The following is a 24,946-nucleotide window of genomic DNA, read 5'->3' on the forward strand; positions in this document are numbered from 1 at the left end:
ATTCCTCCAACTACAACACCCTGCTTTCCTCCGAGATCTGCAAAAACAGAACTACATTTTATTTTATTTTTTCATTTCAAGCAAAAAAAAAAAATGATATATTAAATCAAAGCGATGACCGACCCCATCGAGCCATCAACGTCATCGGGCGACCCGGATGCGAATCCAATGTCGGTCACTATCATACAACCGCGTCGCGAGCCTTTCGAGAACGGTCTCCTACCAATCCAGAAGCTCATATTCAACGACCCGGTTGAAGCACTGACCCCGCTAAAGCTAAAGTTTGCGTCGTCAACTCAACTAGTGGACTCGGAGGCCGTTTCCGAGTTACTCCAGATCTCATCGGACCATGTGTGTCTAGTCATCGAAACTCTCGCGTCGGTTCTTCACTCTGAAACTGACCCGCTCGTGGCCACCAGCCCGGATGATGTCGATTCCGTTGGTTTTAATTTTGCGTGACCTGATCCTGTTTTTGTACATTCAATCGTATAAGTGGCTTTTGGCGCGCTCGCACAGGGACTCCGCCACGGTTGCGGATGTCGGGCCTTCTACGTCAGCTTTTGACGGTTATTTGTCTGCCCTTTCGTCTTTGCAGGTAAGAAATTTGACCCTTCTACATTTCTGTTCTCTTAAGGGTGAAATGTGTTTTTTTTATAAATTGAATACATAGTTGTTGAAACATATGTAGTTATTGAATTAATATCATTGTTATTTTATACAGTGTGGTAGATTTATGGCCATTTTAGAAAATTCACGAAAATTTGACTCTTCGTTGGCATTTGGGAAATACATAATTGTGATTACATAATTTGGCAACCTGAAAGATATCTTGAATCTTTTTGGATAATTGTCGCTAGGTCTGGTGTATATTACTTGTGTTTTGGGTGCAAATACTACGCAAAAAGTCTTCTAATATACTAACTGCAACTATATTTTTGGAGTTTTAATTTAAATTTTTGATGCTAACATTGCCTGATTATAGTTTATACTCAATACTTATGTTTGAGTATGTTTTACATTTTATGTATTTATTTTGATAAAATAGGGTTTTGCTTTATTATTTTGGGTGATTTTTCAAATTCCATTTGATTGATGTTCTTGTTAATTCTTAAAAATTGCATATAAAGAAATAAACATCATTTTAACAACTTAATTAAGATACAATTGCTTTTTACAATTAAATGATTGGGCATACTGTTATGTGGAAAAGTATATCAGCTTTGATGTTGTATTTTAGCTCAATTATTTTTTAACAAATATTAGGTTGCTTTAAATTATTGACTGTGGAGATTGTAATTAGTATCTGAGATAGTGGGAGAATTTGCTAATCTCTATATCCAGCTATGTAGCTCATTAATATGGATCTCACTGTTCTCTTATCATTTGTAAGAATATAGATCTTTTTGCTATTCGAAGTTAATAGTTGCAGACTTTAAGTTTACAGTCAATCACACACTTAGACTTATATTGGTGGTTCTTCTCTTTGTAGCTTGTCTGAGCAACAGCCGTCGATTTATGCCATCACCAGCTGATGAAGAGGCCCACCAACTCTCCTATCTACAAAAGCACTTGGCTAATATTCTCTTTCTTCTGTCAGAGCCTGTGGAAGGGGAAGGCGAAGAGTCTCTGGTTTGTAGTACTGCTTATTGCTATATGTGGTTTGGAGTGTTCTTTTTTATTTTGTGGGTTTTGTTTTGTATTTCTCAATACAATCAAAATGAGACAGTTGAAATATAAGTCAAGGGTTGCAATTATTTTTGTTGGTTTTCACATTGATCTTTTTTTGCATTTTAATTATTGATTCTTTGTAGTTTATATATGAATGCAATTTTGTAGGCCCACCATGTGGTAACTGTAGTTTTAAGGATAAAAGGTGAAAGCACAGTAGAATGATTTAGGTGGTTGCACTTAGTAGAGCCAAACATCCATGTAGAATAGTTTTGAGCCGGGATGTAAATCTGGTTGTTTATAAAATGTCCTTATGTGGTATATATTCTAGTCTTTGAGGGCATTAAATGCATTGTTATGTTGATAACTTTGCAATAGGTAGAAAACCTCTTCCATTTCATATGAAACAACCGGATCCTCATAGTGCAGATTCTCTATTTATGCATTGGTTTCCTTGCATCAGGAATCGTTTGCACTAAAAATGGTTTGTTTTAGCGCTATACCTGTTTTTATGATGTAAGGAAAGGTGGGTCCTCATTTCCGTGATTGAAATAAGAAATGCAGGCAATTTTGACCAAAAGAGGGTAAAAGAACTCTGTCAGATTTTCATTAATTGATCACTGATTTTAACATGAGTTGTTTCGTTGTAAAATGTTGAGAATTCAAATTAAAACCTAAAAATGGCAAGTGAAAAGTCAGTTCAAGGTTCTCTCCCCACTAGAGCCCCTTGGTATGCTTTTGTTGATAATCTAAGTAAAAGAGTCAATAAGAGAGCTTTGTGGAAATGGTTCAACCTCCATGGCAAGGTTGTTAAGGTGTTTATTCCCATTGTCAACAAGTGACTGAAGTACAGAGATTCAACTTTTGCATTTGTTCACTTTGAGAGTCAAGAGGATCTTTTGCAAGCAGTAGCAAAGGTTGATAATGCGATGATTGATGGGAAGAGAGTTTTGGTCAGGGAGGCGAAGTATTAGAAGTCGGCAAGAGAGAAGAATCTGATTGGTTCAGACGTTGAAGGTGGTAAGAAGAGGGTTGAGACTCACACAAAGAGCCTTGAAGGTAAGGTAAGGTGTTTAATGAGTTTCATGATGGGAGCTCTTATTGTGATAAGCTGGTGGGAAATAAGAGGTTACCAATATGGGGACGTAATAGTTTGATGAGTGGTGGAATTGCTTCAAAGAATCCCTACTATGTCTTCACCCTTGTGGATGAGCGATGTTGGTTAAAGAGATCACTGACTGGCATTCATAAACAATCGTATGATGTGGAACTAATCCAGAAAGATCTGCACAATGATGGTATAAATGCAAAAGTGACAAGCTGGGGGTACGCCAAGAACTCATGTTTAGTCACTTTTCTGTCGAAAGAAGAGAAAATGAAAGCTCTGAAAGAAAAAGCTCTTGAGTTAAATTTCTGGTTCGATTGGTTGAGGTCATTTTCCTTGGATGGAGGTGTTCCTTTGGCGTTTTGTGAGTGTCGTTAATTGGAGTACCGCTGAATTGTTGGAATGAAGTCTTTTTCTCTAGTCTGGCTTCAAGGTGGGGAGAGTTAGTGGAGATCAAGAAGGAAACACCGATGAAGTTGGATTGCAGAGATATCAAATGATGATTCTTTTGAGATATCGAATGGAGAGAGTGATGGAGAGTATTTTGATGAAGGGGAGGATGGATCATCGGACGATGATGGAGGGGTCTTGAGGGATCGAGAAGTCCAAGAAGTATGAGTGTTGTCCCAGGAGAGAGTGGAGACTTGGGCTCAAAAGATTTCGACAGGTAACATGGAGTTTTTGCTTCTGGAATTAATGATGCAACTGATACGAGGCAAATTAATTCGATGAGGATTGATAAAGAGAGGCAAGATAATTGTTTAGTTCCTATGCAACAGATTTTGTCGGGGTAAATGATGTGAATTATGGGCTGACTAGGGGAATTAATAGCGGGTCAGATAGGCCCAATTTTGTTAGGGAGAATGTAGAGATTATTCAGGCTGATTTAGGAACCAACAAAGGTGGACCCTTTCAACGTGGGTCTCATAGGAGATCCAATTCTTTGGACTCTCTAAGTAGTAATGGAAATCATAAAAGGGGTTCAGGTGGTTCTCGAAACAATAATATTAGATTGGGCAAAGATTCAGTTTCTCCTTCAAGGCCCTCTTCTCAGAGAATGGGTCCTTCTCCAAATCATGGTTGCATTTTAAAATGGAGTGTGTCAATGGGTAGAATTGGGTGTAAATTCTTTAATAGAGTCTACAGTAGAAGCAGAGGAAGGGGAAATTCGAGAGAGAAAAAACGGGATTGGTTGAAGACTCTACGTAATTGTTCGGATGAAGATGAAGAAGTCCCGGGCAAGCTGGGAAGTTAGCAATTTGATGGGTGTAACCTTCTGAGGAGGTAAAAAAACCTTTATGAAAAAAGCGAATTCTCTGATAGAGGAGAGGAGGAAGGGGGTGAGAATTGATCTCCTGTGGTTATTTTCTTATTTCCTATGTCAAGTGTAAGTATCTTATCTTGGAATGTGAGGGGTTTGGGGAGAAGAGAAAAGTCAAGGCCAGTGAGGAATTTTATTATAGGGAAGAAACCAGTGTTGATGTTTATCCAAGAATCAAAGGTGAATGTTGTCAATCTTTCCTTGGTAAGGAAATTAGGAGGGAATATGTTGAGAGGATATGTGGCGTCTCTTGCGGTTGAGTCAGCAAGGGGCTTGATAACTTCATGGGATGAAAGTAAGTTGGAGGTGGAGTCCGAATATGCTCAGGAGAGGTTTATTGCAGTTAAAGGTAATCTAAAAGAATTGTCTGTTAAATGTTTGGCTTATTAATGTGTATGGGCCAACAGTGTATTCGGAGAAAGAATCTTTCTTCGAGGCGTTATCTTTTGTGCTGCAACTGGATTGTCCCATTTTTTTGGAAGGTGATTTTAATGAATGCCTATCACAAGAGGAGAAAATGGAGAGAAATCAGAACAGGTTCTCGATGAGAATCTGTAATGAGTTTGTGCATAGGGCTAATTTGAATGATCTTCCTTTGTCTGGTGGTAACTTCACTTGGTGTAACAATAAGGAAATTCCTACTTTTGTTAGATTGGATAGGTTTCTGGTAGATTCGAATTTCTTATCAGTGTTTCCGATACTAATCAAAGTCTGCTCCTGAGATCTTTATCTGAACACAATGCAATTATTCTGGAAAGTAAAGAGGCGAATTGAGGATCGAAGCCATTTAGATTGTTTAATTATTTGTTAAAGGAGGAAGGTTTCAAAGAGAAAATGGAGGAGGAATTTCAGAAAGCGAGGATGGGCATAAGGAGAAAAGGGATTTCCAGTGTTCTAAAATGCTCTAAAGCGGCTATCAAAAAGTGGTCTAAAGCCAGTTTTATCAAAATTCAAGGGTCCATTTCTGAGCTGGAAAAATATATACACGAGACGAAACTTGATATGCAACAGGGGTCCTCTTCCGTCAATAAGGAGTCTTTGGGTATGGCTAGAAAGAAGCTTTGGGATTTATATAAAAAAGAGGAGCTGGTTTAGTTGCAGAAATCACGAGTGAAATGGTGTTTGGAGGGTGATCGTAACACTAGATTTTTTCATATGTGTGCTGCAAACAGAGGAAGGATGAATGCTATTAAAGCGTTGAAAGTGGGTGGTCAGTTAACGACGGATCCTGAAGTAATTAAATCAAGCGTTGTAAATTTTTTCAAAGAAGCTTACAATAGGAACCCTACAGTTGAGGTAGAGGTATTGAATTTTAATTTCTCCAAGATCTCAGTGGAGCAAAATTCGTTTTTGGAGAGGCCTTTTTCAGAGGAAGAAATTTGGGATGCAATATCGTTCTTAGATAGTAATAAGGCTCCAGTGCCGTATGGATTGGCAATGGGATTTTTCAAAAACTTCTGGTCAAATCTAAAAGTGGAAATCTTGAGGTTTTTCAGTGACTTTTATGTGGGAAAAAGATAGGATAAAGGGGTAAACTACTCTTTCATACCCTTATCCCGAAAAAAACGAGCTCCAAAAGTATTGAGGTTTTTAGACCGATTAGCCTAGTCGGAGGGCTTTATAAGATTTTGTCTAAGGTGTTATATAGGAGATTACGACAATGTATGGATGCGGTTGTCGGCCCTTCCCAATTCACCTTTATTCCGGGGAGGCATATTATGGATTGTTCGTTTATTGCGAACGAGGGGATTGATAGTTGGAGAAGGAAAGGCCTTGAAGAAATATTGTTCTAGGTTGACTTCAAGAGAGAGTATGACTCAATTGATTGGAGTATACTATTGAAAATCATGGATTGCATGGGGTTTAAGCAGAGATGGAGATCTTGGATGAAAATGTGCTTGTCTTCTTCTTCAATTTCGGTTTTAGTGAATGGTTCTCCTTCGGACGAGTTTCGGATTGCGAGGGGTCTTCGACAGGGTTGTTCTCTTTCTCCTCTTCTTTTCAATTTGGTCGGTGAATTATTGAACTTGATGTTGTCAAAGACTGTGAGTTTAGGTTTGTTTAGAGGATTTGAGATTGGAAATCAAGATAATTCCTTTGAGATCTCTTACCTTCCAATTTGCAAACGATTTATTATTTTTTTGTAACGCTTCGATTGGGGAGTTGAAGAATGTGAGTAGGGTGCTTCTGATCTTTGATATGATGTCTGGCTTGCAAATTAATTTATCCAAGAGCATGTAATACGAAATCAACATGAATGAAGGGGTCCTTAGTGAGTGTGTTGCTATAATAGGGTGCATAGTAGGTTTCTTCTCAACAGATTATTTGGGGTTACCTCTTGGGGTGAAGAAAAATTCAGCATCATTGTCTGGTAGGCAACTTCATTGTAAGGGCACCTGGTTATTCAAAAGTTCTATAAGAAATTGGCTAGGCGGAAGGCAACTTCATTGTCTATTACTGGTAGAGTTGTGTTGATAAAATCTGTTCTTTGCTCTCTGCCGATATATTTCATGTCAATTTTTAGAATGCCGAGTTGTGTATTGAAGAAGCTTAATTCAATTATGGAGAAATTTCTTTGGGGGTGATTCGGTTGTTAAAAGCAGAATTCATTGGGTTAACTGGTCTACCGTTTGCAAGCCCAAGGCTTTGGTAGGGCTTGGGGTTCCAAATTTAGAGCTTATGAACATAGCGTTATTGGGAAAATGGACTTGGAAATTTGCTAATGAGAAAAAGTCATGGTGGAAAAGAATTATTTGCTGCAATAATAAAATTGATCCGAATTCAATGGGGTTGGGAAATTCGGCTTCTTACAAAGCATCTTGGATATGGAAGGGGTTGTTAAAACTTGTTGTTCAGATGATGACTTTGGAGTTTGTTTGCGGAGTAATTTTAAAATGAAGGTGAGCAATGGGGATTCAATTTTGTTTTGGCATGACGCTTGGCTTGATGGAGTTCCATTGAAAGAGCGTTTTCCAAGGTTGTTCACTCTTTCGAATAACAAGGTGGGGAAGATTGTTGATTTTAGGAAATCAAACACATCAGGCTATTTTTGGGACATTCCTATGAGAAGAAATCTTGACGGTTAGGAGATGCTGCAATGGAATGAACTTATTTCATTGTTGTATAATTTTAATTCCTCGTCTTTGATTGATGACATTCTTATGTGGTCAGGAGAAGGTGATGGTTGTTTTTCAGTTAAATCTTGCCTTTGAATCCTTCTTGACAATTCTGATAGTTTTTTGTGGTTAAGACATGTGTGGTTTGGTGTGGCTCCTCCTCGAATCGAATCTTTTGTCTAGTAGGTGGTCACAAGAAGTTAGCAGTCAAAGTGGATTTAATTAAACGTGGGGTGCAAGAGATTGAAGATCCATCTTGTCCGTTTTGCGGGGTGGTTCAGGAAACTGTTTTTCATTTGTTTGGTTTGTGTAAAGTGTCATGGGTTTATGGTTGACTTTTTTGCGGCTTTGGAAGGTTTCTTTTGCTATTCCTGAGTGTCCTGCAACATTTAATTTCGTTTGGTTTGACCTTGTATCTCGATCAATTATTCGGGTGTTCATCCCAGGAGACGTTTTGTGGTCAATTTGGAAGATGAGGAATGAGATCGTTTTTAACAAAGGGAGGTTGGATTTTGCCCTGCTATCTTTTCTCACGAGGTATAGAGTGACAACTTGGTTTACTTCAAAATTTCCAAAAGTGCTGATTTCATTTGATAGCCTAGTGGGGGATCCTTCATTAGTTGATCGTGTTTCGAGTCTTGAAAGGATCCCTTCAAATTTTGTGATCTGGTCTCTGCCTCCAACCGGTTTTGTTAAAGTGAACGTGGATGGTGCTATGGATAAAATGTGGGTGAAAGGTGGCATCGATGGGCTGCTCAGAGACAAGAAAGGTGAGGTGTTGGGATCGTTTAAGAGAGAGTTGGTCTGACCCTCCAATTCTGGCAGAATTGATGGCAATTATGAGAGGGCTGAGGCTTTTCTTGGAGTCGGGGATGTCGACGAATCGAAGGCTTGTTTTAGAATTCGATAGTGTTGTGGCTGTTGATTGGATCAAGAATCCTGCTGCCACCACCCCGTTGTTTTTATCCATATTTAAAGATATTGTCTTGATTGTGGTTGATAAAGGTGTTATTGTTAGGCATGTGTTGAGAGCAGCTAACTGGGAAGCGGATAAATTTGCTAAGCTAGGTACAGGCTAATTAGTTGGGATATATTTGTTGCATTGAGTTTTTTGTATTTGAGGAAGTTTTGGTTATATTTGTCAATTGTGTTATGTTTCCGTTTGGTTGATTGTTTTTAGGATATATTTTTCTTGAGTTGGGTTTGGTCATTGTTGTGTTTCTGTAGTTTAATGTTGATCATTGTTGAGGTGGTAGTCAGGTTGTGTTTGGTGGTATTGTACTCTTCTTGTACTTGTTATTTATGCAATAAAATTTTGAGACACTCTTTTCGTCTTTTCAATGTCTGTTGAGCCACTCTTGACGGTTATGAAGGAGTTTTTTTAACGCTCCCTTTATAAAAAAAGAAGAAAAAGAATGCAAATTGAAGCTTTTATGAATCTTTCTGAAACATGAGTGAACTTGACCTTAAGAGGACAAGAATTTTTTGCCAGCTCTTCAGCAATTAATCACCGACTTTAGCCTGAACTGTTACCTTGTAAAATGTTCAGAATAGAAATTTTAGCTTTTATGAATCTTCCTGTTCTTATTTTGCAACATACGTGACTTTCTTTATGCTCTATCATTTTGCAATGTTTTGCTTTGTTGCATTCTCTTAATTCTTCCTCTTTGTTATCAGACAGGCTGTCGTAACTTACTCATGTTCTTGGTCTATCTTTCTCATTGTTGACAATATCTTGCTCTATTTCCATTCTTTTTTTGATCTTGTAATTAAATTCTATGATTTGATTTGCTCATGTAACTACTGTTCCTTCAGGTTTTAACTACGGTTTTTGATCTTGTAATTAAATTCTATGATTTGATTTGCTCATGTAACTACTGTTCCTTCAGGTTTTAACTACGGAAGGGTTTGAGTACCTTGGTTTCCTGATTCAATTCGATGATAAGGGATCTGAAGCCGTTCCTTTAAGCCAAGCTGCTCCTTTTTTCGCTAATTCTGATCCAGACATGCCTGCTGTTCCTGTTACAGTATCACAAGTTCATGATTGGCTTCTGCAAACTATAGCTTCTTCTTTGGAACGTGTCACTGAAAAAGCTTCTGCAAAAGAAAATGGTCCTTCTTTTGGCTCTGACCAGGACGTTACTATGACTGATGCTAGTCCACGTTCAGCCAAAGCCTCACCTAGTGCGAGGAGTCCATTTTTCATTGAGGGAGTCTCTAAATCATCTTATGTAAAGCAGGCATCTGATATTAACAATTCTTCTGTGAAGGTTAGTTTATGTTTGCATTGTGGTTTCATGAAATTGGAGAATTTTCATGGAGTATCCACTGTATACTTTTGCAAAACCTAAAAGTTGTTGGCATAGACTAATTAGCATACAACTTTCCTCAAAATTTGAAGGTTCCAATAATTATTGTTTGATATCCGATTATTCCAACAAATTTTATTAAAGTCTCGATGATTGTTTGACATTTAAGCACATTGTGGCTTGAAACACCTCTAACTTTACATGATTTTATGATTTCAGGTTATTAATTGCCATGATTCAACTATTTACATTTTAGCGCCTTTGAGATATGTCGTCATTTATGGATGCTCGGATGCTACTATTGTTCTTGGAGCTGTTGGCAAGGTATTATTGCCTTTTGTGCTGTTAGCTATTTGTGTTGCACTAATTTTTGGAACCAGTGGAACATTTTCTGCTACTTTAATTTGGATACAAATTTGTTTTCCTTTGCTAATACAGTACTCTTGTTCAAATTGCTGAGAACATATCTCCGGTCTTTTGAACTGAAACTTGGAAATCAATTTGTCTTGTTGTTTCTCCTTTAATGTTCTTATTCACCGTTCTACTGACTGGAAAATGTCGATCACTATTAAAGAAGTTACCAACTTGTTTCTTTGTTACTAAAGACAATCGAAAGGTGATCATACATCTTACTGTTTGATTCCTTATGTTTTTACTTCTAGAATAGGGCTGTTGTCTATCTTTCCTTTCATCTGCCTAGCACGTCTAATCTTTTTTGCTCGTGGTTGGAATGTCTCTAGGTGTAATGTAAAGAGATCAATTTTCTCATTTTGAAAATCTGTCATCTAATGCTTGTTGGTCTGTTTTTAATTTGAAAAAATATGTAACAAGTACTGAACTTCTAGATGAATAGCTTCTTTTCATCCCTGCTCTCCTGAATTTCTGGCTTTGCCCAAGTTGCAAAGTATAAACTGAAATATGGCCATGCACACGCGGACAATCAAATTATATTGCTAAAATTGTTAAACCAATAATAGATGTTTTCTCGCTCATACTTGATATATGCCTATGTCATCTTTGTATCAAGTCATGTATCAAATTTTGCTGATGGTTCTAGTTATGGCTTTCTATAATATTATTTATTGTTTGCAATAATTCTTCTCCTATGAGAACACTTTATGTGCTCTCCCCACCTCCTCTCTTTTCATATTTTATTTTTACGTATTGTACTCCCTTGTAAACTGATGTCCACACGCCTTAACTGTCAATTTATTTCCAGTTCAAGTATGATATGCTTTCAGTCACAAATCTAATATGATATCTTTTGGTCATTGCAGGCTGTAAGAGTTGAACATTGTGAACGTGTTCATGTGATTATAGCAGCGAAACGAGTCTGCATTGCCAATTGTCGAGAGTGTGTATTCTTTTTGGGAGTGAACCAACGTCCCCCTTGTTCTTGGCGATAACCACAAGTTACGGGTGAGTGAACCAAACCAACCACTTTACATTGCAAGGAGAATTTAATTTAATCACACTTGAGTTTTAGCATATCTACATCTAATTATGCTGAAAAACAGAATAAGAAACCTTTCAGATCAGTGGATGATAGCATCTTAAGAAGGCATTTTGTGCTTCTTTCTCCAGCTGCTCGATATGGGCCCCATACATATCACGGCTTAATCTTTGACTACATTTTTCACTTTTCAGTTCCATCTTGCTTGTATTTCGTGTTGGTTTTTGGGTGTTATCACCAGTATGAACTTGAATAGTTAGGACTACTGACAGTTTGGAAACTCTTCTTAAATTTTATCAGATGGCTCCATATAATACGTACTACTCTCAATTGGAGGAGCACATGATTGATGTTGGCATCATATCAACTATCAATAGATGGGACGAAGCGTTGCCAATTGGAGTGGTTGATCCACATGATTCATTATCTCATCCTGCAGGTGTTTCTGATGCTCGAACCGAGTCGACTACACGTCTAGATCCTGATCAGTTCACAAATTTCCTGGTAAAGCTTAGATGTGTATATTTCATAGCTTAGCTTGGGGTACTTGCGCATCTTTATTTATTTATCTGATATTGTTTGAGGATGACATAAGGATTTCATAAAACACAGATTCCAAATTGGTTTGAAGCTGCATCTACTGGATCAACAAAGGACAACCCTTTCCCCTTACCTGATGCATACCTGACATCTCAACTCAGAAATGTAAATGCAATAAAGCCTAACGGAGGATGACAAACTTTTGACTATAGTTTGAGTAGTTTTATACCTTCAATCCAGAATCAATGTTTATTTAAAATCAATGCTTGATATTTTTAATCTATTCAATTTTGATTTAACTGAAATTTTGCCTTCCTCCTAATGTTATCAACAGCAAAATAATTTAAGTGAGATAAAGCAAATATTGAGAGAAGCACCTCTTGAAGACAATCGGAAAAAGAGAGCTATCGAGTGCTCTTCATGTGTACTTCAGAGACTGGTTATATGGTATGTCCATTTCTATCTTTTCTATTGTTAAGTTCATCTTTATATTTCCTTATGTGGCGTTTTTTATTATTGTTCAGGCATATTCATGGCTATAATTGTTTACTCGGTTTTGTTGATAATATTATATGGCAGCTTCGGGAAATATTCGTCAACTGTACTGCCTACAAGGCGACTGATACCACAGTCATGTGGCATGTTTCGACGAGTTATAGAAGAATAGTTTACAGTTTTCTTTCGGTTTCAACCCTTTGCCAGTTCGTCTGTAGGTACAACAGGCGGCTGAGAATCACCCTTGTAATTGAGAGCAGCAGAAAAATATAAAAAGATTATGGATTGGCTCATGTGCCCAGATGCTAATCTCAATGTAATATTCTTTTTTGATGAAAAGAAATAATTTATTTTTGTCTTGTGATCGGTTATATCTCCTTGTCCGTCCCTGTGAATTTGAATTCTCAAATTTTTTTGTATCCAGGTTTTTCTTCTAATTTGCTTTTCTAGCTCTTTTGGTCTCTACGACTCTATGGCACCAATGTCAGAGAAACCAGACTGGATTTGTGAGTCAAACCGGTCCCCGGTTCAGTACATTGAAAATTCTATGGAAAAGCTTATCTGAAGGTAATAAAACGGTTGGCTAACACCTTTCTATTTAGCATGTTTTAGCCTTGCACGTACACAAAAAAACAGGGGGTTGCTTGGGTTTTCATTGAACTACTTGGAGCGGAAATCAGATGCTGAAAAAACTGAAAAATTAGTTTAGGCACATGAACAAACCAACATTTGCACCCGCATAGAGCGGAAAACCGAAGGCATAAACACTGAAAAGTACACGCATAGGTTCAGGCACAACAACATGCCAACATCCACAGTAACGAGAATCACGGCAAACCTAGAGAGTGCGGTGAATATGCTGCATGGAGGTGTCGTCCATGTCAGGCGGCTCAAGTTCCATGTATTGCCTCCTGCTTTGGTGAAGCCCACCGGAAAACTGACTGTTAATAGGCTCTGAGAACTGGGCCAGACCGAGATGAGGCGGTATCTTGTGAGAACTACTACCGGAGTTGTTGCCTTTGAAACCCCAAGATATGTTTGAATAGGGGTTCATAATTGCACCATGAGGCATTGCTGGTTGAGACACAGGAGAAGAGACCTCGGAATTTATCATGTCGTTTATCCCAGGAGACAATGCCTGATTTCTGGAGCCCCATGGCTGATTTGACAGAAGAGAGAGAGCACGGTTTGAATCAATAACTCCTGCTAAGCATTCTCCCGAAGGAATCCCAGCACTAGAAAAGCCAGTCTCAGCTGGAGTTCCCTGCAGGAAAAGGTTCGACGAAAGATCCTCTGAATTGTTTTGCCATGGATTTGGAACCCATCCTGTAGCTGTGTTTTGGTTTGCAGATACGTGTTCTGATGATCTCGATGTCGGCCACACATCCCTCCTGGAAAGCCTTGGGTAAGCCGTGAAATCCATGATAAAGCTTCCACCTCTGTTGCCGGTTTCTGTCATAATAAGCATCAAATTGGGACACCAATACGTAGAAACTGCATCATTCCCTTTCTATTTACCTAACAAAGAAGAATCTTAAAAAAATAAAAGATGATAACAATCTAACCGATAATGGATGAAGAAAGACGGTCATAACGAGAGGATAATAATGATCCCAGTGGTGGTTTCCTCCTTCGCTCATTATGACCTGCTAGCCGTCTACGGCAGCTCCGTTTCTCTTGGTCAAATTCAGGAAGCTGATGAAATCTAAATAGACACTACCACATAGGATATCAAACCAAACAAAGATCAAGAAATAGATGGCCATACAATAAAGGATTCCTTTTGCAACCCAAGATGGCAAAAAAAAAAACATAATTCGTAAAAGCAATTACAAGTATGGCTAGCATGCAAGGAACTCAACCATTGTCTAAGCTGCTCTCACCTAAAATCGCTCATCAGTGCATACAAAATCTATACAGCTCCCAATATATGTTTGAACATTGTGACAAAATCTAAACAATTTGCCAAAAACCAAGCAATTAACCAAAAATTACACTCATTACTCATATAAAGTCCATAATCCATACCCCTTTACTAGAATAGGCTCCATTGTGCAACTCCAAACTCAAAGAACCGAAAACATCAGGAAAAAAAGCACTAAGAACCCACAATCCGAGCTCATTTTATACGAGTTTAAAACAAAGAAACGAGATACTTGCATTAAACAACTGCCAATTAAGAACACTACAAGCTCTTCAACTAACTATTACTGCAAAGGAAAAGGCTAAAAATATTGGGAAAATGAGAAAGATAAGAGCAATAAATGAGGGGTGACCTGCTACACTGCTGACAAAACCTTTGCTCAAGACCAGCAACAATGACTTTAGGCGCCTTAGAGTGCATACCACAAACTTTATGCCTTGAATAGTAAGCTTTAGCATCACTCAGATCCACTTGGCACCCTTCCACTTGACATCTTGGGGGTGGAGCACTCTGCACAATTCCACACCTGGGCTTCTTACCCGACCCGGATGAGCTTGAAGACCCGGGACCTGGTTTGGTTGGGGTCCCACCATCAACACCAGCAGCTGCTGCTGCTGCTGCTGCTGTATTCTCGAAGTAGATCTTTTGACCGAATTTCAAGCCGTTGAGTGACTCGGTGGAGGAGTTGGCGGAAGAACCACCTGAGTCTGTCATTGAGCCCGAACCTATTTCCATGACCTCTGTCTACTGCCCCTTCATGAGTACTTTTGTTTGCTTACTGTGGGTCATTTTTCTTATCTCGCTTTACGCTATACAAACACCCCCAAGAAAAATAATAAAAAAGTGGACAGGACCTGATTAGAACAATATTATTTTAGCTTGAAATTTGAAATTAGAAGTGTAAATAAGTCGAGCTTTAACAAATGAGATTATATTTGAGTTTTTTATTTTTTAAAGATGTTTGTATTTGATTCGTATTTCATTTAAATTTTTAATATTATATTTGTGTTTTTTTATTTATTTTTGAATGCATTCATATTTATTTATTTTTGAATGTATTCATATTTATTTATTTATTGTTCGCCAATATATTCGTTTAACATTTGTTTAGTGTTCGTTTATATGTTAAATTTTTTATTTTATCTTTTTATTTGCAAGCTAAAAAAATAAAATTATAACATTAGTGCTTAAACTCTTTAAAATTCACAATTTAAATTTTAACATTTATTATGTGTCCAATTTAATCTCAACATTATCAATATTTAAAATAAAAAAAGAAAATAGATAAACAATATTATTTATAAACATAAAAAAATATGTTGATAAATGAGTTTATAAACGAATTTATAAACGAGTTTGTTTATGAATATAAACAAACCGAATATATTTTTATTTATTTTTGTTCGTTTATTAAATGAACATAAATTTTTTTATTCATCTCCTTTTATTCATCTTAATAAACGAATATAGATAAATATTATACAAACAATTCACGAATAATTCATCGAATGTTATGTTTATTTATATCTTTATTTAAAATTAAATTATAACTTTGTTCTATGACTTGAGGACTTTTTCTATAATTAATCCAATAAAAGGTAAAGGTCAAAAATAGACACCTGACACTGAAATTGAACCCATGCCAGCAAGAGAGTCTACTCGGGAACTTTTGTCTGTCACTTAAAATGTGAAATAAAAAATAATAAAAAGGAAAAAGGAAATGGAATTTGAATTAAATTATAACTTTGTTCTATGACTTGAGGACTTTTTCTATAATTAATCCAATAAAAGGTAAAGGTCAAAAATAGACACCTGACACTGAAATTGAACCCATGCCAGCAAGAGAGTCTACTCGGGAACTTTTGTCTGTCACTTAAAATGTGAAATAAAAAATAATAAAAAGGAAAAAGGAAATGGAATTTGACAGTTGCCTTCCCTTTACCTTTTATTTAAGAAAAAATAATTTCAGTGACCAACTATCACAACGAATTTGGAATGAATCGCAACGCGAACTTCACCTATCTCAACGAATTTGGAATGAATCGCAACGCGAACTTCGCCTGTCGCAACGAATTGGAATGAATCGCAATACGAACTTCGCCTATCGCAACGATTTGGAATGAATCGCAACGCGAACTTCGCCTATCGCAACGAATTGGAATGAATCGCAACGTGAACTTCGCCTATCGCAACGATTTGGAATAAATCGCAACGCGAACTTCGACTATCGCAACGATTTGGAATGAATCGCAACGCGAACTTCGCCTATCGCAACGAATTTGGAATGAATCGCAACGCGATCTCCGGTATCGTAAATCAGTTTTCAGATTCGCAACGCGATAGTCGAAGTTCGCATTACGATTTATTCCAAATTCGTTGCGATAGGCGAAGTTCGCGTTGCGATTCATTCCAAATCGTTGCGATAGTCGAAGTTCGCGTTGCGATTTATTCCAATTCGTTGCGATAGGCGAAGTTCACGTTGCGATTCATTCCAATTCGTTGCGATAGGCGAAGTTCGCGTTGCGATTCATTCCAAATCGTTGCGATAGGCGAAGTTCGTATTGCGATTCATTCCAATTCGTTGCGACAGGCGAAGTTCGCGTTGCGATTCATTCCAAATTCGTTGCGATAGGTGAAGTTCGCGTTGCGATTCATTCCAAATTCGTTGTGATAGTCCAAATATTGCATTAGTTTCTTAAGAATTTTCTCTAAAAATATAGAATTCGCGCGGACGTGTCGAAGACACATATTACCACGACCACGACCACGACCCGACCCGAATTTGGAATGAATCGCAACGCGAACTTCGCCTATCGCCCCGAATTTGGAATGAATCGCAACGCGAACTTCGCCTGTCGCAACGATTTGGAATGAATCGCAACGCGAACTTCGACTATCGCAACGATTTGGAATGAATCGTAACGCGAACTTCGACTATCGCAACGATTTGGAATGAATCGCAACGCAAACTTCGACTATCGCAACGAATTTAGAATGAATCGCAACGCGAACTTCGACTATCACGTTGCGAATCTAGAAACTGATTTGCGATACCGGAGATCGCGTTGCGAATTATCGATCGCATTGCGATTTACTTGGTCATTTTGGCAAATCCAAAAAAAGTTGGTCAAAATCGTATATTACAATGCATTTTCGGTCACTGAAGTTATTTTCTCTTTATTTAAATACCAGCTTTAAAAAATGTTTTTAAATTAATATTTATATCAATATAATCATTAAATACTAATTATGTAATTATCTTAAATTATTTTTAAAAAAATTATGCGTCATTTCCTTTTATTTACATCCTAAAACATAATCCTCAAAATTTTCTTTCTATCTTTCTCAATAATCACTTTCTCTAAAAATGGAGTATTCATCAATTTTTATTCTTATTTTTTATTTCAATAGAAGCTTGTCAAATCTTAAAAAATATACATTTCGTAAAATATTATTAATAATAGTATCCAATTTGTCCCGTAAGATGAGATATTAGATATTTTTAAGTAAAGTCAAAAATTTAAATTCTGACATTTACGAATAGAGCAAATTGGGTTGGGAAGATCGCTCTCGCCTCTACAGTACCCGATCTAGATTAGTCGATCAATCAATCAGATACTAATGATTAATTAAGAAAATATTACGAAGTTCAAATATAAATCATAAAATAAACCTACATCAATTATTTTATTAAATTAAAGTGATTATAAAATAATATATTTTCTAAGTACTCTTAAGACTAACTCCAGCATCTCCAAAGTAGAGAAAATCTCCACTTTAAAGATGAATTTCAACTCTAACTCATCACTAGAGTATAGTTTGGAATGTGGAGATGCTACAGTGATACTCTACATCTGGCGCAACATTGTAGCTGCGCTATATAATATATATATTTTGTTATTTTTCTGATTTTTTATATTTTTTTACTTTCTTTTTTTTCTTTTCCTTTTCTTTGTTACATTATTTTCTCTTATTTTCTCTTTTATGTTTTTTATTGTAATTTCTACACAATAAAATAAAAATTAAACATAATATAATAAATTCAAGTATATTAAATTACAAGATAGAAAAAAAATACATTGAAATTAGATAAATAAACATACTAATAGTTAAATATTGTGAATAAAGTAGAGTTGGTGGTAATGTAGAGATAGTGTTGGAGATGAATTATTGTTTCATCTTTAGAGTAGAGATAGAGATGTTGTAGAATAGAGATGAGGGTTGGAGATGACCTAACCATTTAACAATGAATGCTCAGTCATCCTGCTACAACTGTTGATGCTCAAACTGGTGACCTATGCGAACAACAATAATTCTATTAATTACTGAACTAAGTTAATTCATGCATAAACGTATATTATATCCAAAAATATTAATGTATGCATATTTCATATTTTGAAATAATATAATGTAAAATAAATATACTAAAGAATATTTTAATTTCATAAGCCGCATTAAGATTTTATCACACGTTTCGTTTATATGTTAGTTGTTTATAAATGACAAACGCATTCCATATTAACTAAGTCTCTTATGTTTAGCGTTTGATCGAATTTGATCATCAATTCAAAAATTAAAGAAGAATGGTTCCTAACGTTATTTATCCGTTCGATTTTAATCTCTAACATTATTGATTCGTTCGATTTTAGTCTCTAAGCCATGTTAAAGATTTAAACAAAAGGGGGTTAACAAAAATTAATGACAGAATTAAAATCAAACGGATCGGTAATATTAAAATCATTGTTCCTTAATTTTTAAATTAATGATCAAAATCAACCAGACCTTAAACATAGGGGACTGTTTGCTTAGTTTACCCAAGGTTTAATAAATTACAAATCTTAAGGCCCCGTTTAATTCAAGGAATGTTGTATTACCGAGGGAATGAAATCCTTATTCCCCTGTTTGGTTGGCCGGTAATCCCATTTTCGGTAATCTTTTATTACCAACAGTGGATTTTTTGGGATATATTAATGGGAATATGATTATCCATTCCCTTAGGTATTGTTGATTACCAATATTTTGGACTAAAATGCTTTTAATTTTTTTTTCTAAAAATATTCTTATTATGTGGTTGAATAATAAAAATTATACGAAGGTTAAATTATAAATTTATCCTTAAACTATTTTAGATTTATAAAAAAAGTCTATAATAAAAATATACTTAAAAATTCAGAGGTTAAAATAAAATTTTACTCTTTCATTAAATATATTTATCTTTTTAATTTTGTAAAAAAATTATATAAATTTTATGAATTTAAATTTTTTTAAAGAAAATATATAAATTAATTACAATAATATTATAATAGATTTAAACTTGTTAAAAAAACAAATATATAATAAAGATAATTTAATTAAATATACATTTCAATAATCTTTTATTCCTTTAACCAAACACGGTAATTTTACATTTTTATTAAACTATCCAAACATAAAATATAACATTCTCAATAATCCTATTCACTGATAATCTTTTATTCTCATCGAGTATATTTTAAAGTGAATGAAGTGACGATTTTGAGGGCAATATTGTCGGGAAATTGTGAAAAATTAATGAGAAGATGACTCTGTTTGAAAAATCCTGCAAATAGATTTTGTGCAATACTGAAAAATTGAACACTGTAATTTCCAATGATGACTAAAAAATTGACTGTTTATTTTAATAATTTCCAGATTTGGGTGGAGTTCATCATTATCCTTAAATTAAAACGCTACACATTTAACGATAACAATTTGGTATAGTTAAATGATGCATTAAATATATTAAGTAAGATCATAGTTTAAAATATGACGTTTGTAAATAGAATAAATTAGATTGGATTAGTCGCTCTCGTCTTTGTAGTATTCGATTTAAATTAATCGATCAATAAATCAGATACAAATGATTAATTAAAAAAACTACACTTTTCACTTATTGCTTGTTGGGAATTAATTTATCAAACAAACTGAAAAACTTGTTCTATAGGAGCTTTCGTCTCTAGTTTTCTATGAGACCCAAAATGTCTCGAAATGAGAACACATATACGGAATTATTCTAAAAAATTAGATTAATATTTCAATAAAATATATTTCATTTGAGTTTTTAACGTTTAATTCAATGTTTAAAAATAATCTAAAAGATAATATAATAAATTTTTAATTTTTAAATTAAATTATTAATAATATTAATATTTTGTATGTTAGTTTTTAGAAAAAATAATATAAAGTTTTTATGTATTTAAGGTTTAAGTTTAAACTCAGTTTAAATTGAAATCGAACTTGAGTTTGAGTTTCAACCGAGTTAAATCTAGTAATATTTCAAGTTCAAATTTTTTCAAGCTCGAATTAAATTTTAATTTTTTTGGTTTGAGTTAAGCTTAAAAATTCTAAACTCGTTAACTTTGGAGTTGAGTCGAGTCAACTTTAAATTTTTATTTTAAATTTGGATTAAACTCGATAATTTTAAGCTCTTAAACTTTTGAGTTGATTGAAACTCAACTTTAAACTTTTTAAGTTAATGTTAACAATATTTGAACACAGATCAACTCTTTTTCGCCCAAGGTTTACCTAAGGCATAGTTATAATTTATTTTAATTTTTAGGGTAAATTAAACAATCAATACCTAAATTATCAGTTTTAATTTATTTTAGTATCTAAATTTCATTTTTTTCAAAATCATAACTGAAGTTTAGCTTTTTTTTCATAGTAATATACCATCGTTAAAAATTTTAGCTTTTGTTTTATTTTAGTAATTCGTTTAAAATTTAACGTTAAATTTTGATTTTTTAAAGTTTAGATACTAAAACGAACCAAAACTAATAATGAGGTATTAAATGCGTTAAGTTTTTAGCGATAAGGTACTAAAATAGAATGAAAATTAAACGTTAGATATGATTTTAAAAAAATTAAAAATTTAAATACTAAAATAAATCAAAATTTGATATTTTAAATATTAAATGTCTAATTTATCCTAATTTTTATTTATGGAAGAGAGTTTGCTTATTTTCCCAAAGTCTTGTATACCGTACCTTTCAGTACCCTATATTTTAATTCAAATTTAAAATATTATTTATTTAAGTTAAATTTAAATTTAATATAAGGGATTATAAAAAGTTAACTGTTCAAATTTATGTAGTACGAAGTTAAAGTCATCCTAAGTCAAAATTATAATGATTTAATAAATAAATTACGAAGTTAATAAAAAAATTAAATTTAAAATAATTCAGATTTAAAGAGATCTTAAGTCGAAGTAAACCAATTCAAATTAGTTTTAAATTTTTTTAAAGTAACACTATAATATATTTATTGGTTAAATAAAATATCATTAACAATGTCTTATAATATGCATACAAAACAAATAGATTCATGTCTATTATAAGAAAAATATATTAGTGATTGACCATTGACAGTCTAATTGATCAAGAACTAAACAATTGAGCCAACAACATATAGAGATTGATCACTCCGACTTTCTAAAGTGTTAGACATAGATGAGGAAAACATGAAGAATGTTTGAAGTGAACGAATGAAAAATGAATCTTCATAAAGTGTTAGACATAGATGAGGAACACATATATTTGATAACCAACAAAATAACATACGCAAATGAACAAATGAATCATGCATCGAAAAAACAACCAACCATGAAATCCCGAAGAACCATAGACCAAGAATAAAACCAATGGAAGAAACCTGCACCGAGAGTCCAAAAGCACCGGTAATCATGATATCTTTTACTAGAAAAATGATAAAAAAGAAAATATTATCTTAAATACGCTAAAATATAACTGAAAATTAATAAAACTGAATAATAAAAAAATAAAATGACAAGAAAATGGATGGAGGAGATCACCATTGTTGCCGTGATGAAAAGGTTTTGGTAACTACAAAGTAGTTTTGTAACTGCAAACGAGGTTTTGTGAAGAAAACTAATAAAAAGAATTATAGTTTAAATTTTTTTAAATAAAAACAATTCGAAAACTGAAATAAATGGATGTAGTATATCGAAAATATTAAAATTGAAAGAAATTGATTTTAGACAGTTGATTTTTTTTGGATAAGTAAAATTTTATTCATCCAAAAAAAAACAGCAAAGCTACTACAAAAAACTTTACAAACAACTAGATTAGATCTCAATCTAGGCACAACCGCCTATTTACATCATCCATCCTATTCATGTGACACCTATACAGCTTAATTCTAACCGCCTCTCTTATATTATTGACAATTGTATCAACCGAACGAATCACCCCTCTAAAATGCCTGTGATTACGTTCTTCCCAAATGAAATAAACAAAACCAGTCCAAGCTAGCTTAAAAATATGAACTAAGAGGGACTTACCCTTCAAATTCGAGATCATCCAACAAAGAGCATCATCCCAACAATTAAGCTCCTGTTGTTGTACCCCACAAGCATGCATAACAGTACACCATATCTCCCTCATATAGGAGTATTCCAAGAAAAGGTGGTTTCGAGATTCCTGTCTATCACCACACAACCCACACACATTATCAGTCACTATACCAAAACAGGTTAATCTGTCTTTTGTTGGCAATCTGTCAAGTATCACCATCCAAGCAACTAAAGAGAATTTTGGAACATGAGCTGGGAACCATATAAGTCAATGCAATACAACCTTATCCCTCCTGTCCCGAATTCTATCCCAAATTCATCCACCTTTAATCTATGACCAATTAGCAGCAGGACTGAACAATCTCCTAGCCTCCTCCCTCAACTTAATCAGTTTGCTAAGAATCCAGCTGAATTAAGGCTTACTGTCAACATTCCAGTAGTCCACAAATTTAAAGCAATAGTCCTTAATCCAAGCAATCCACAAGGAACCATCCCCAACAAGAATGTTTTTGACAAGCATAAGGCAACAATCTTTACTCCAATCAGCTATATTCCTTAATCCCAAACCACCCTCAGATTTTAAGGAACATACATGATTCCAGCTCACTCTAGCAACTTTTGCTGAGATATCTATGCCCTTCCAAAAAAAATCTCATACAGAGCTTTTCAATGTCTCTTATAACACCCTTGGGCAAGATAAGCTGCCTACTCCAGTAACCAAAAATGCTAAACAAAACAGACTTCACAAGTTGTAACCTCCCCCCAAAAATCAGTTTTCTACTGGACCATTTATCAATCATGTCCTTAATTTTCACAAGTAAAGCCGAGCAATCCTTACTTGTAAGCTTGCGAGTAACCAAGGGCACTCCAAGGTTCCTAACAGGGAGATGACCAACTCTAAATCCAATAGCTCTTAGGATTTGTTCTAATTTATCCGCAGGAACAACACAAGCAAAGAGCTCAGTCTTCATACAATTCAGCCTTAGACCAGAAAGTTCATAAAATTTGTCTAAGGTACTTACAACCCCCATCATAGCATCCAATGACCCATGACAAAACATAAGTAGGTCATCAGCAAAGCAAAGGTGTGTAAGGGTAATTCTTTTACATTTAGGATGAAATCTAAATACACCATTCTTGGCAACAACATCCATCAAAGAAGGGAGAACATTCATCACAATAACAAAGAGATAAGGAGATAATGAGCCCCCTTGTCTAACCCCTCTTGCACCCTTAAAATACCCTACCAATCTACCTTTTAAAGAAATTGAGTACCTAGGGGTAATTACACATGCCCTAATCCAGCCACAAAACACTCCAAGCAATCTCAAAGCTTCAAGAACTGTCAAGAGAAAATCCCAGCAAATTGAATTAAAAGCCTTTTGCAAATCAATTGTTATGGTACATCTAGGAGAAAAGTTCTTTCTAGAGTATCCCCTAACAATCTCCTGAGCAAGCAAGGTATTATCAGCAATATTTATGCCTTTGACAAATGCTGATTGGTTAGGACATATCATACCAGGAAAGTAGAAAGCTAGTCTAGTGACCAAAATTCTAGTGATTGTTTTATAAATCACTAAGCAGCATGAAATGGGCCTAATTTCCTTTGCCATACATGCATTCAAAGATTTAGGCACCAAGACAATGGTAGTGGCATTAAAGGCAGGCAGTAGGGAAGATATTTGAAAGAAATACCTTATAGCATCCAGAAAGTCTTTGCTTACAATCTCCCAAGCAGCCTTGAAGAACCAGGAAGTATACCCATCAGGTCCTGGGCTTGCAAGGAAATCACCAGCTCCAGCAGGTAAAGAGTAGCTCAGAAAAGGCTTCAGCCACTCAACAGAACATCCCTTAACCATTGGGTCAGTAGTGCCAATAAGATTCTTGAAAAAAATTTACTAGTTCAACAACCATAGCATCAAAAGACTCATGATACATCCCATTCTCATCTTTGATGACTTTAATGGTATTCCTCTTCTTTTTTTATTCAACTCTCTGATGAAAGAATATGGTGTTCAAGTCTCCTTCTTGAAGCCAATGAACCTTAGCTTTTTGCCTATAGAATTCTGATTCAGCAGTTTCTAAGGTTACTAATTCTGCCTGAATCTTCTTCTCCTTGTCCAATCTCCTTTGATCAACATGAGCAAGGTTGTAAATCTGAATAAATTCAAGTTTAGCCCTCTTCCCAGCCACTCTACCATCCATTTGAATGCATGTATTATAGTTATTATACCATTTTTTATGCAGTAAATGTTTCTATTTATGTTAATGTCGGTATGATTTTTAAATTATATATATATATATATATATATATATATATATATATATATTATTTGATGCATGGATCAAGTTAACTTAATAATTAAGAGAATAATTGTTATTTTTAAAAGTTTCAGGTTCGAGTACTAGAGATCATAGAATATTTAAGTGTTCATTATCAAATGATTGAGAACCTTTAGAAGAGATAATACCACTTATAAACACTTAAATTAATTAAAAAATATGTCACGTGATGTTTATTTTAAAAGAAAATCAAATTTTGTTTTATTTATTATGTAAATGAATAAAATTTAATTTATAAATTTTATTTTAAATAAATAATTATTGATAAGAATTTTGACTAAATTGTTAAAATAATCATTTTATTTTTTATTTATTAAAATAAACATTTTAATATAATACGAAG

General features: G+C 34.7%; 2 protein-coding genes and 1 pseudogene across 2 annotated transcripts; 1 reads left to right on the plus strand and 2 right to left on the minus strand.

Moving 5' to 3' along the window:
- Positions 1-70: 70 nt before the first annotated feature.
- Positions 71-12,269, plus strand: LOC120128633 (annotated as a pseudogene).
- A 450-nt stretch (positions 12,270-12,719) lies between these two features.
- LOC120128837 (squamosa promoter-binding-like protein 9) lies at positions 12,720-14,695 on the minus strand. The gene is made up of 3 exons (XM_039146461.1): positions 14,284-14,695; positions 13,573-13,712; positions 12,720-13,459 (listed from the first exon to the last, which is right to left on the minus strand). Exons 1-3 carry the CDS (start codon positions 14,664-14,666, stop codon positions 12,846-12,848), a joined length of 1,137 nt encoding a protein of 378 aa, XP_039002392.1. The 5' UTR covers positions 14,667-14,695; the 3' UTR covers positions 12,720-12,845.
- Positions 14,696-21,525: 6,830 nt separating this feature from the next.
- Positions 21,526-24,465, minus strand: LOC120128634. Its single transcript, XM_039146287.1, has 6 exons — positions 24,304-24,465; positions 23,876-24,143; positions 22,919-23,755; positions 22,684-22,806; positions 22,249-22,488; positions 21,526-21,599 (listed from the first exon to the last, which is right to left on the minus strand). The coding sequence occupies exons 1-6, from the start codon at positions 24,463-24,465 to the stop codon at positions 21,526-21,528; spliced, it is 1,704 nt and encodes a 567-aa protein (XP_039002218.1).
- Positions 24,466-24,946: the final 481 nt, after the last annotated feature.

Source organism: Hibiscus syriacus, unplaced genomic scaffold (assembly GCF_006381635.1).
Source record: "Hibiscus syriacus cultivar Baekdansim isolate YM2019G1 unplaced genomic scaffold, ASM638163v2 tig00110482_pilon, whole genome shotgun sequence".
Lineage (NCBI taxonomy): Eukaryota > Viridiplantae > Streptophyta > Magnoliopsida > Malvales > Malvaceae > Hibiscus > Hibiscus syriacus.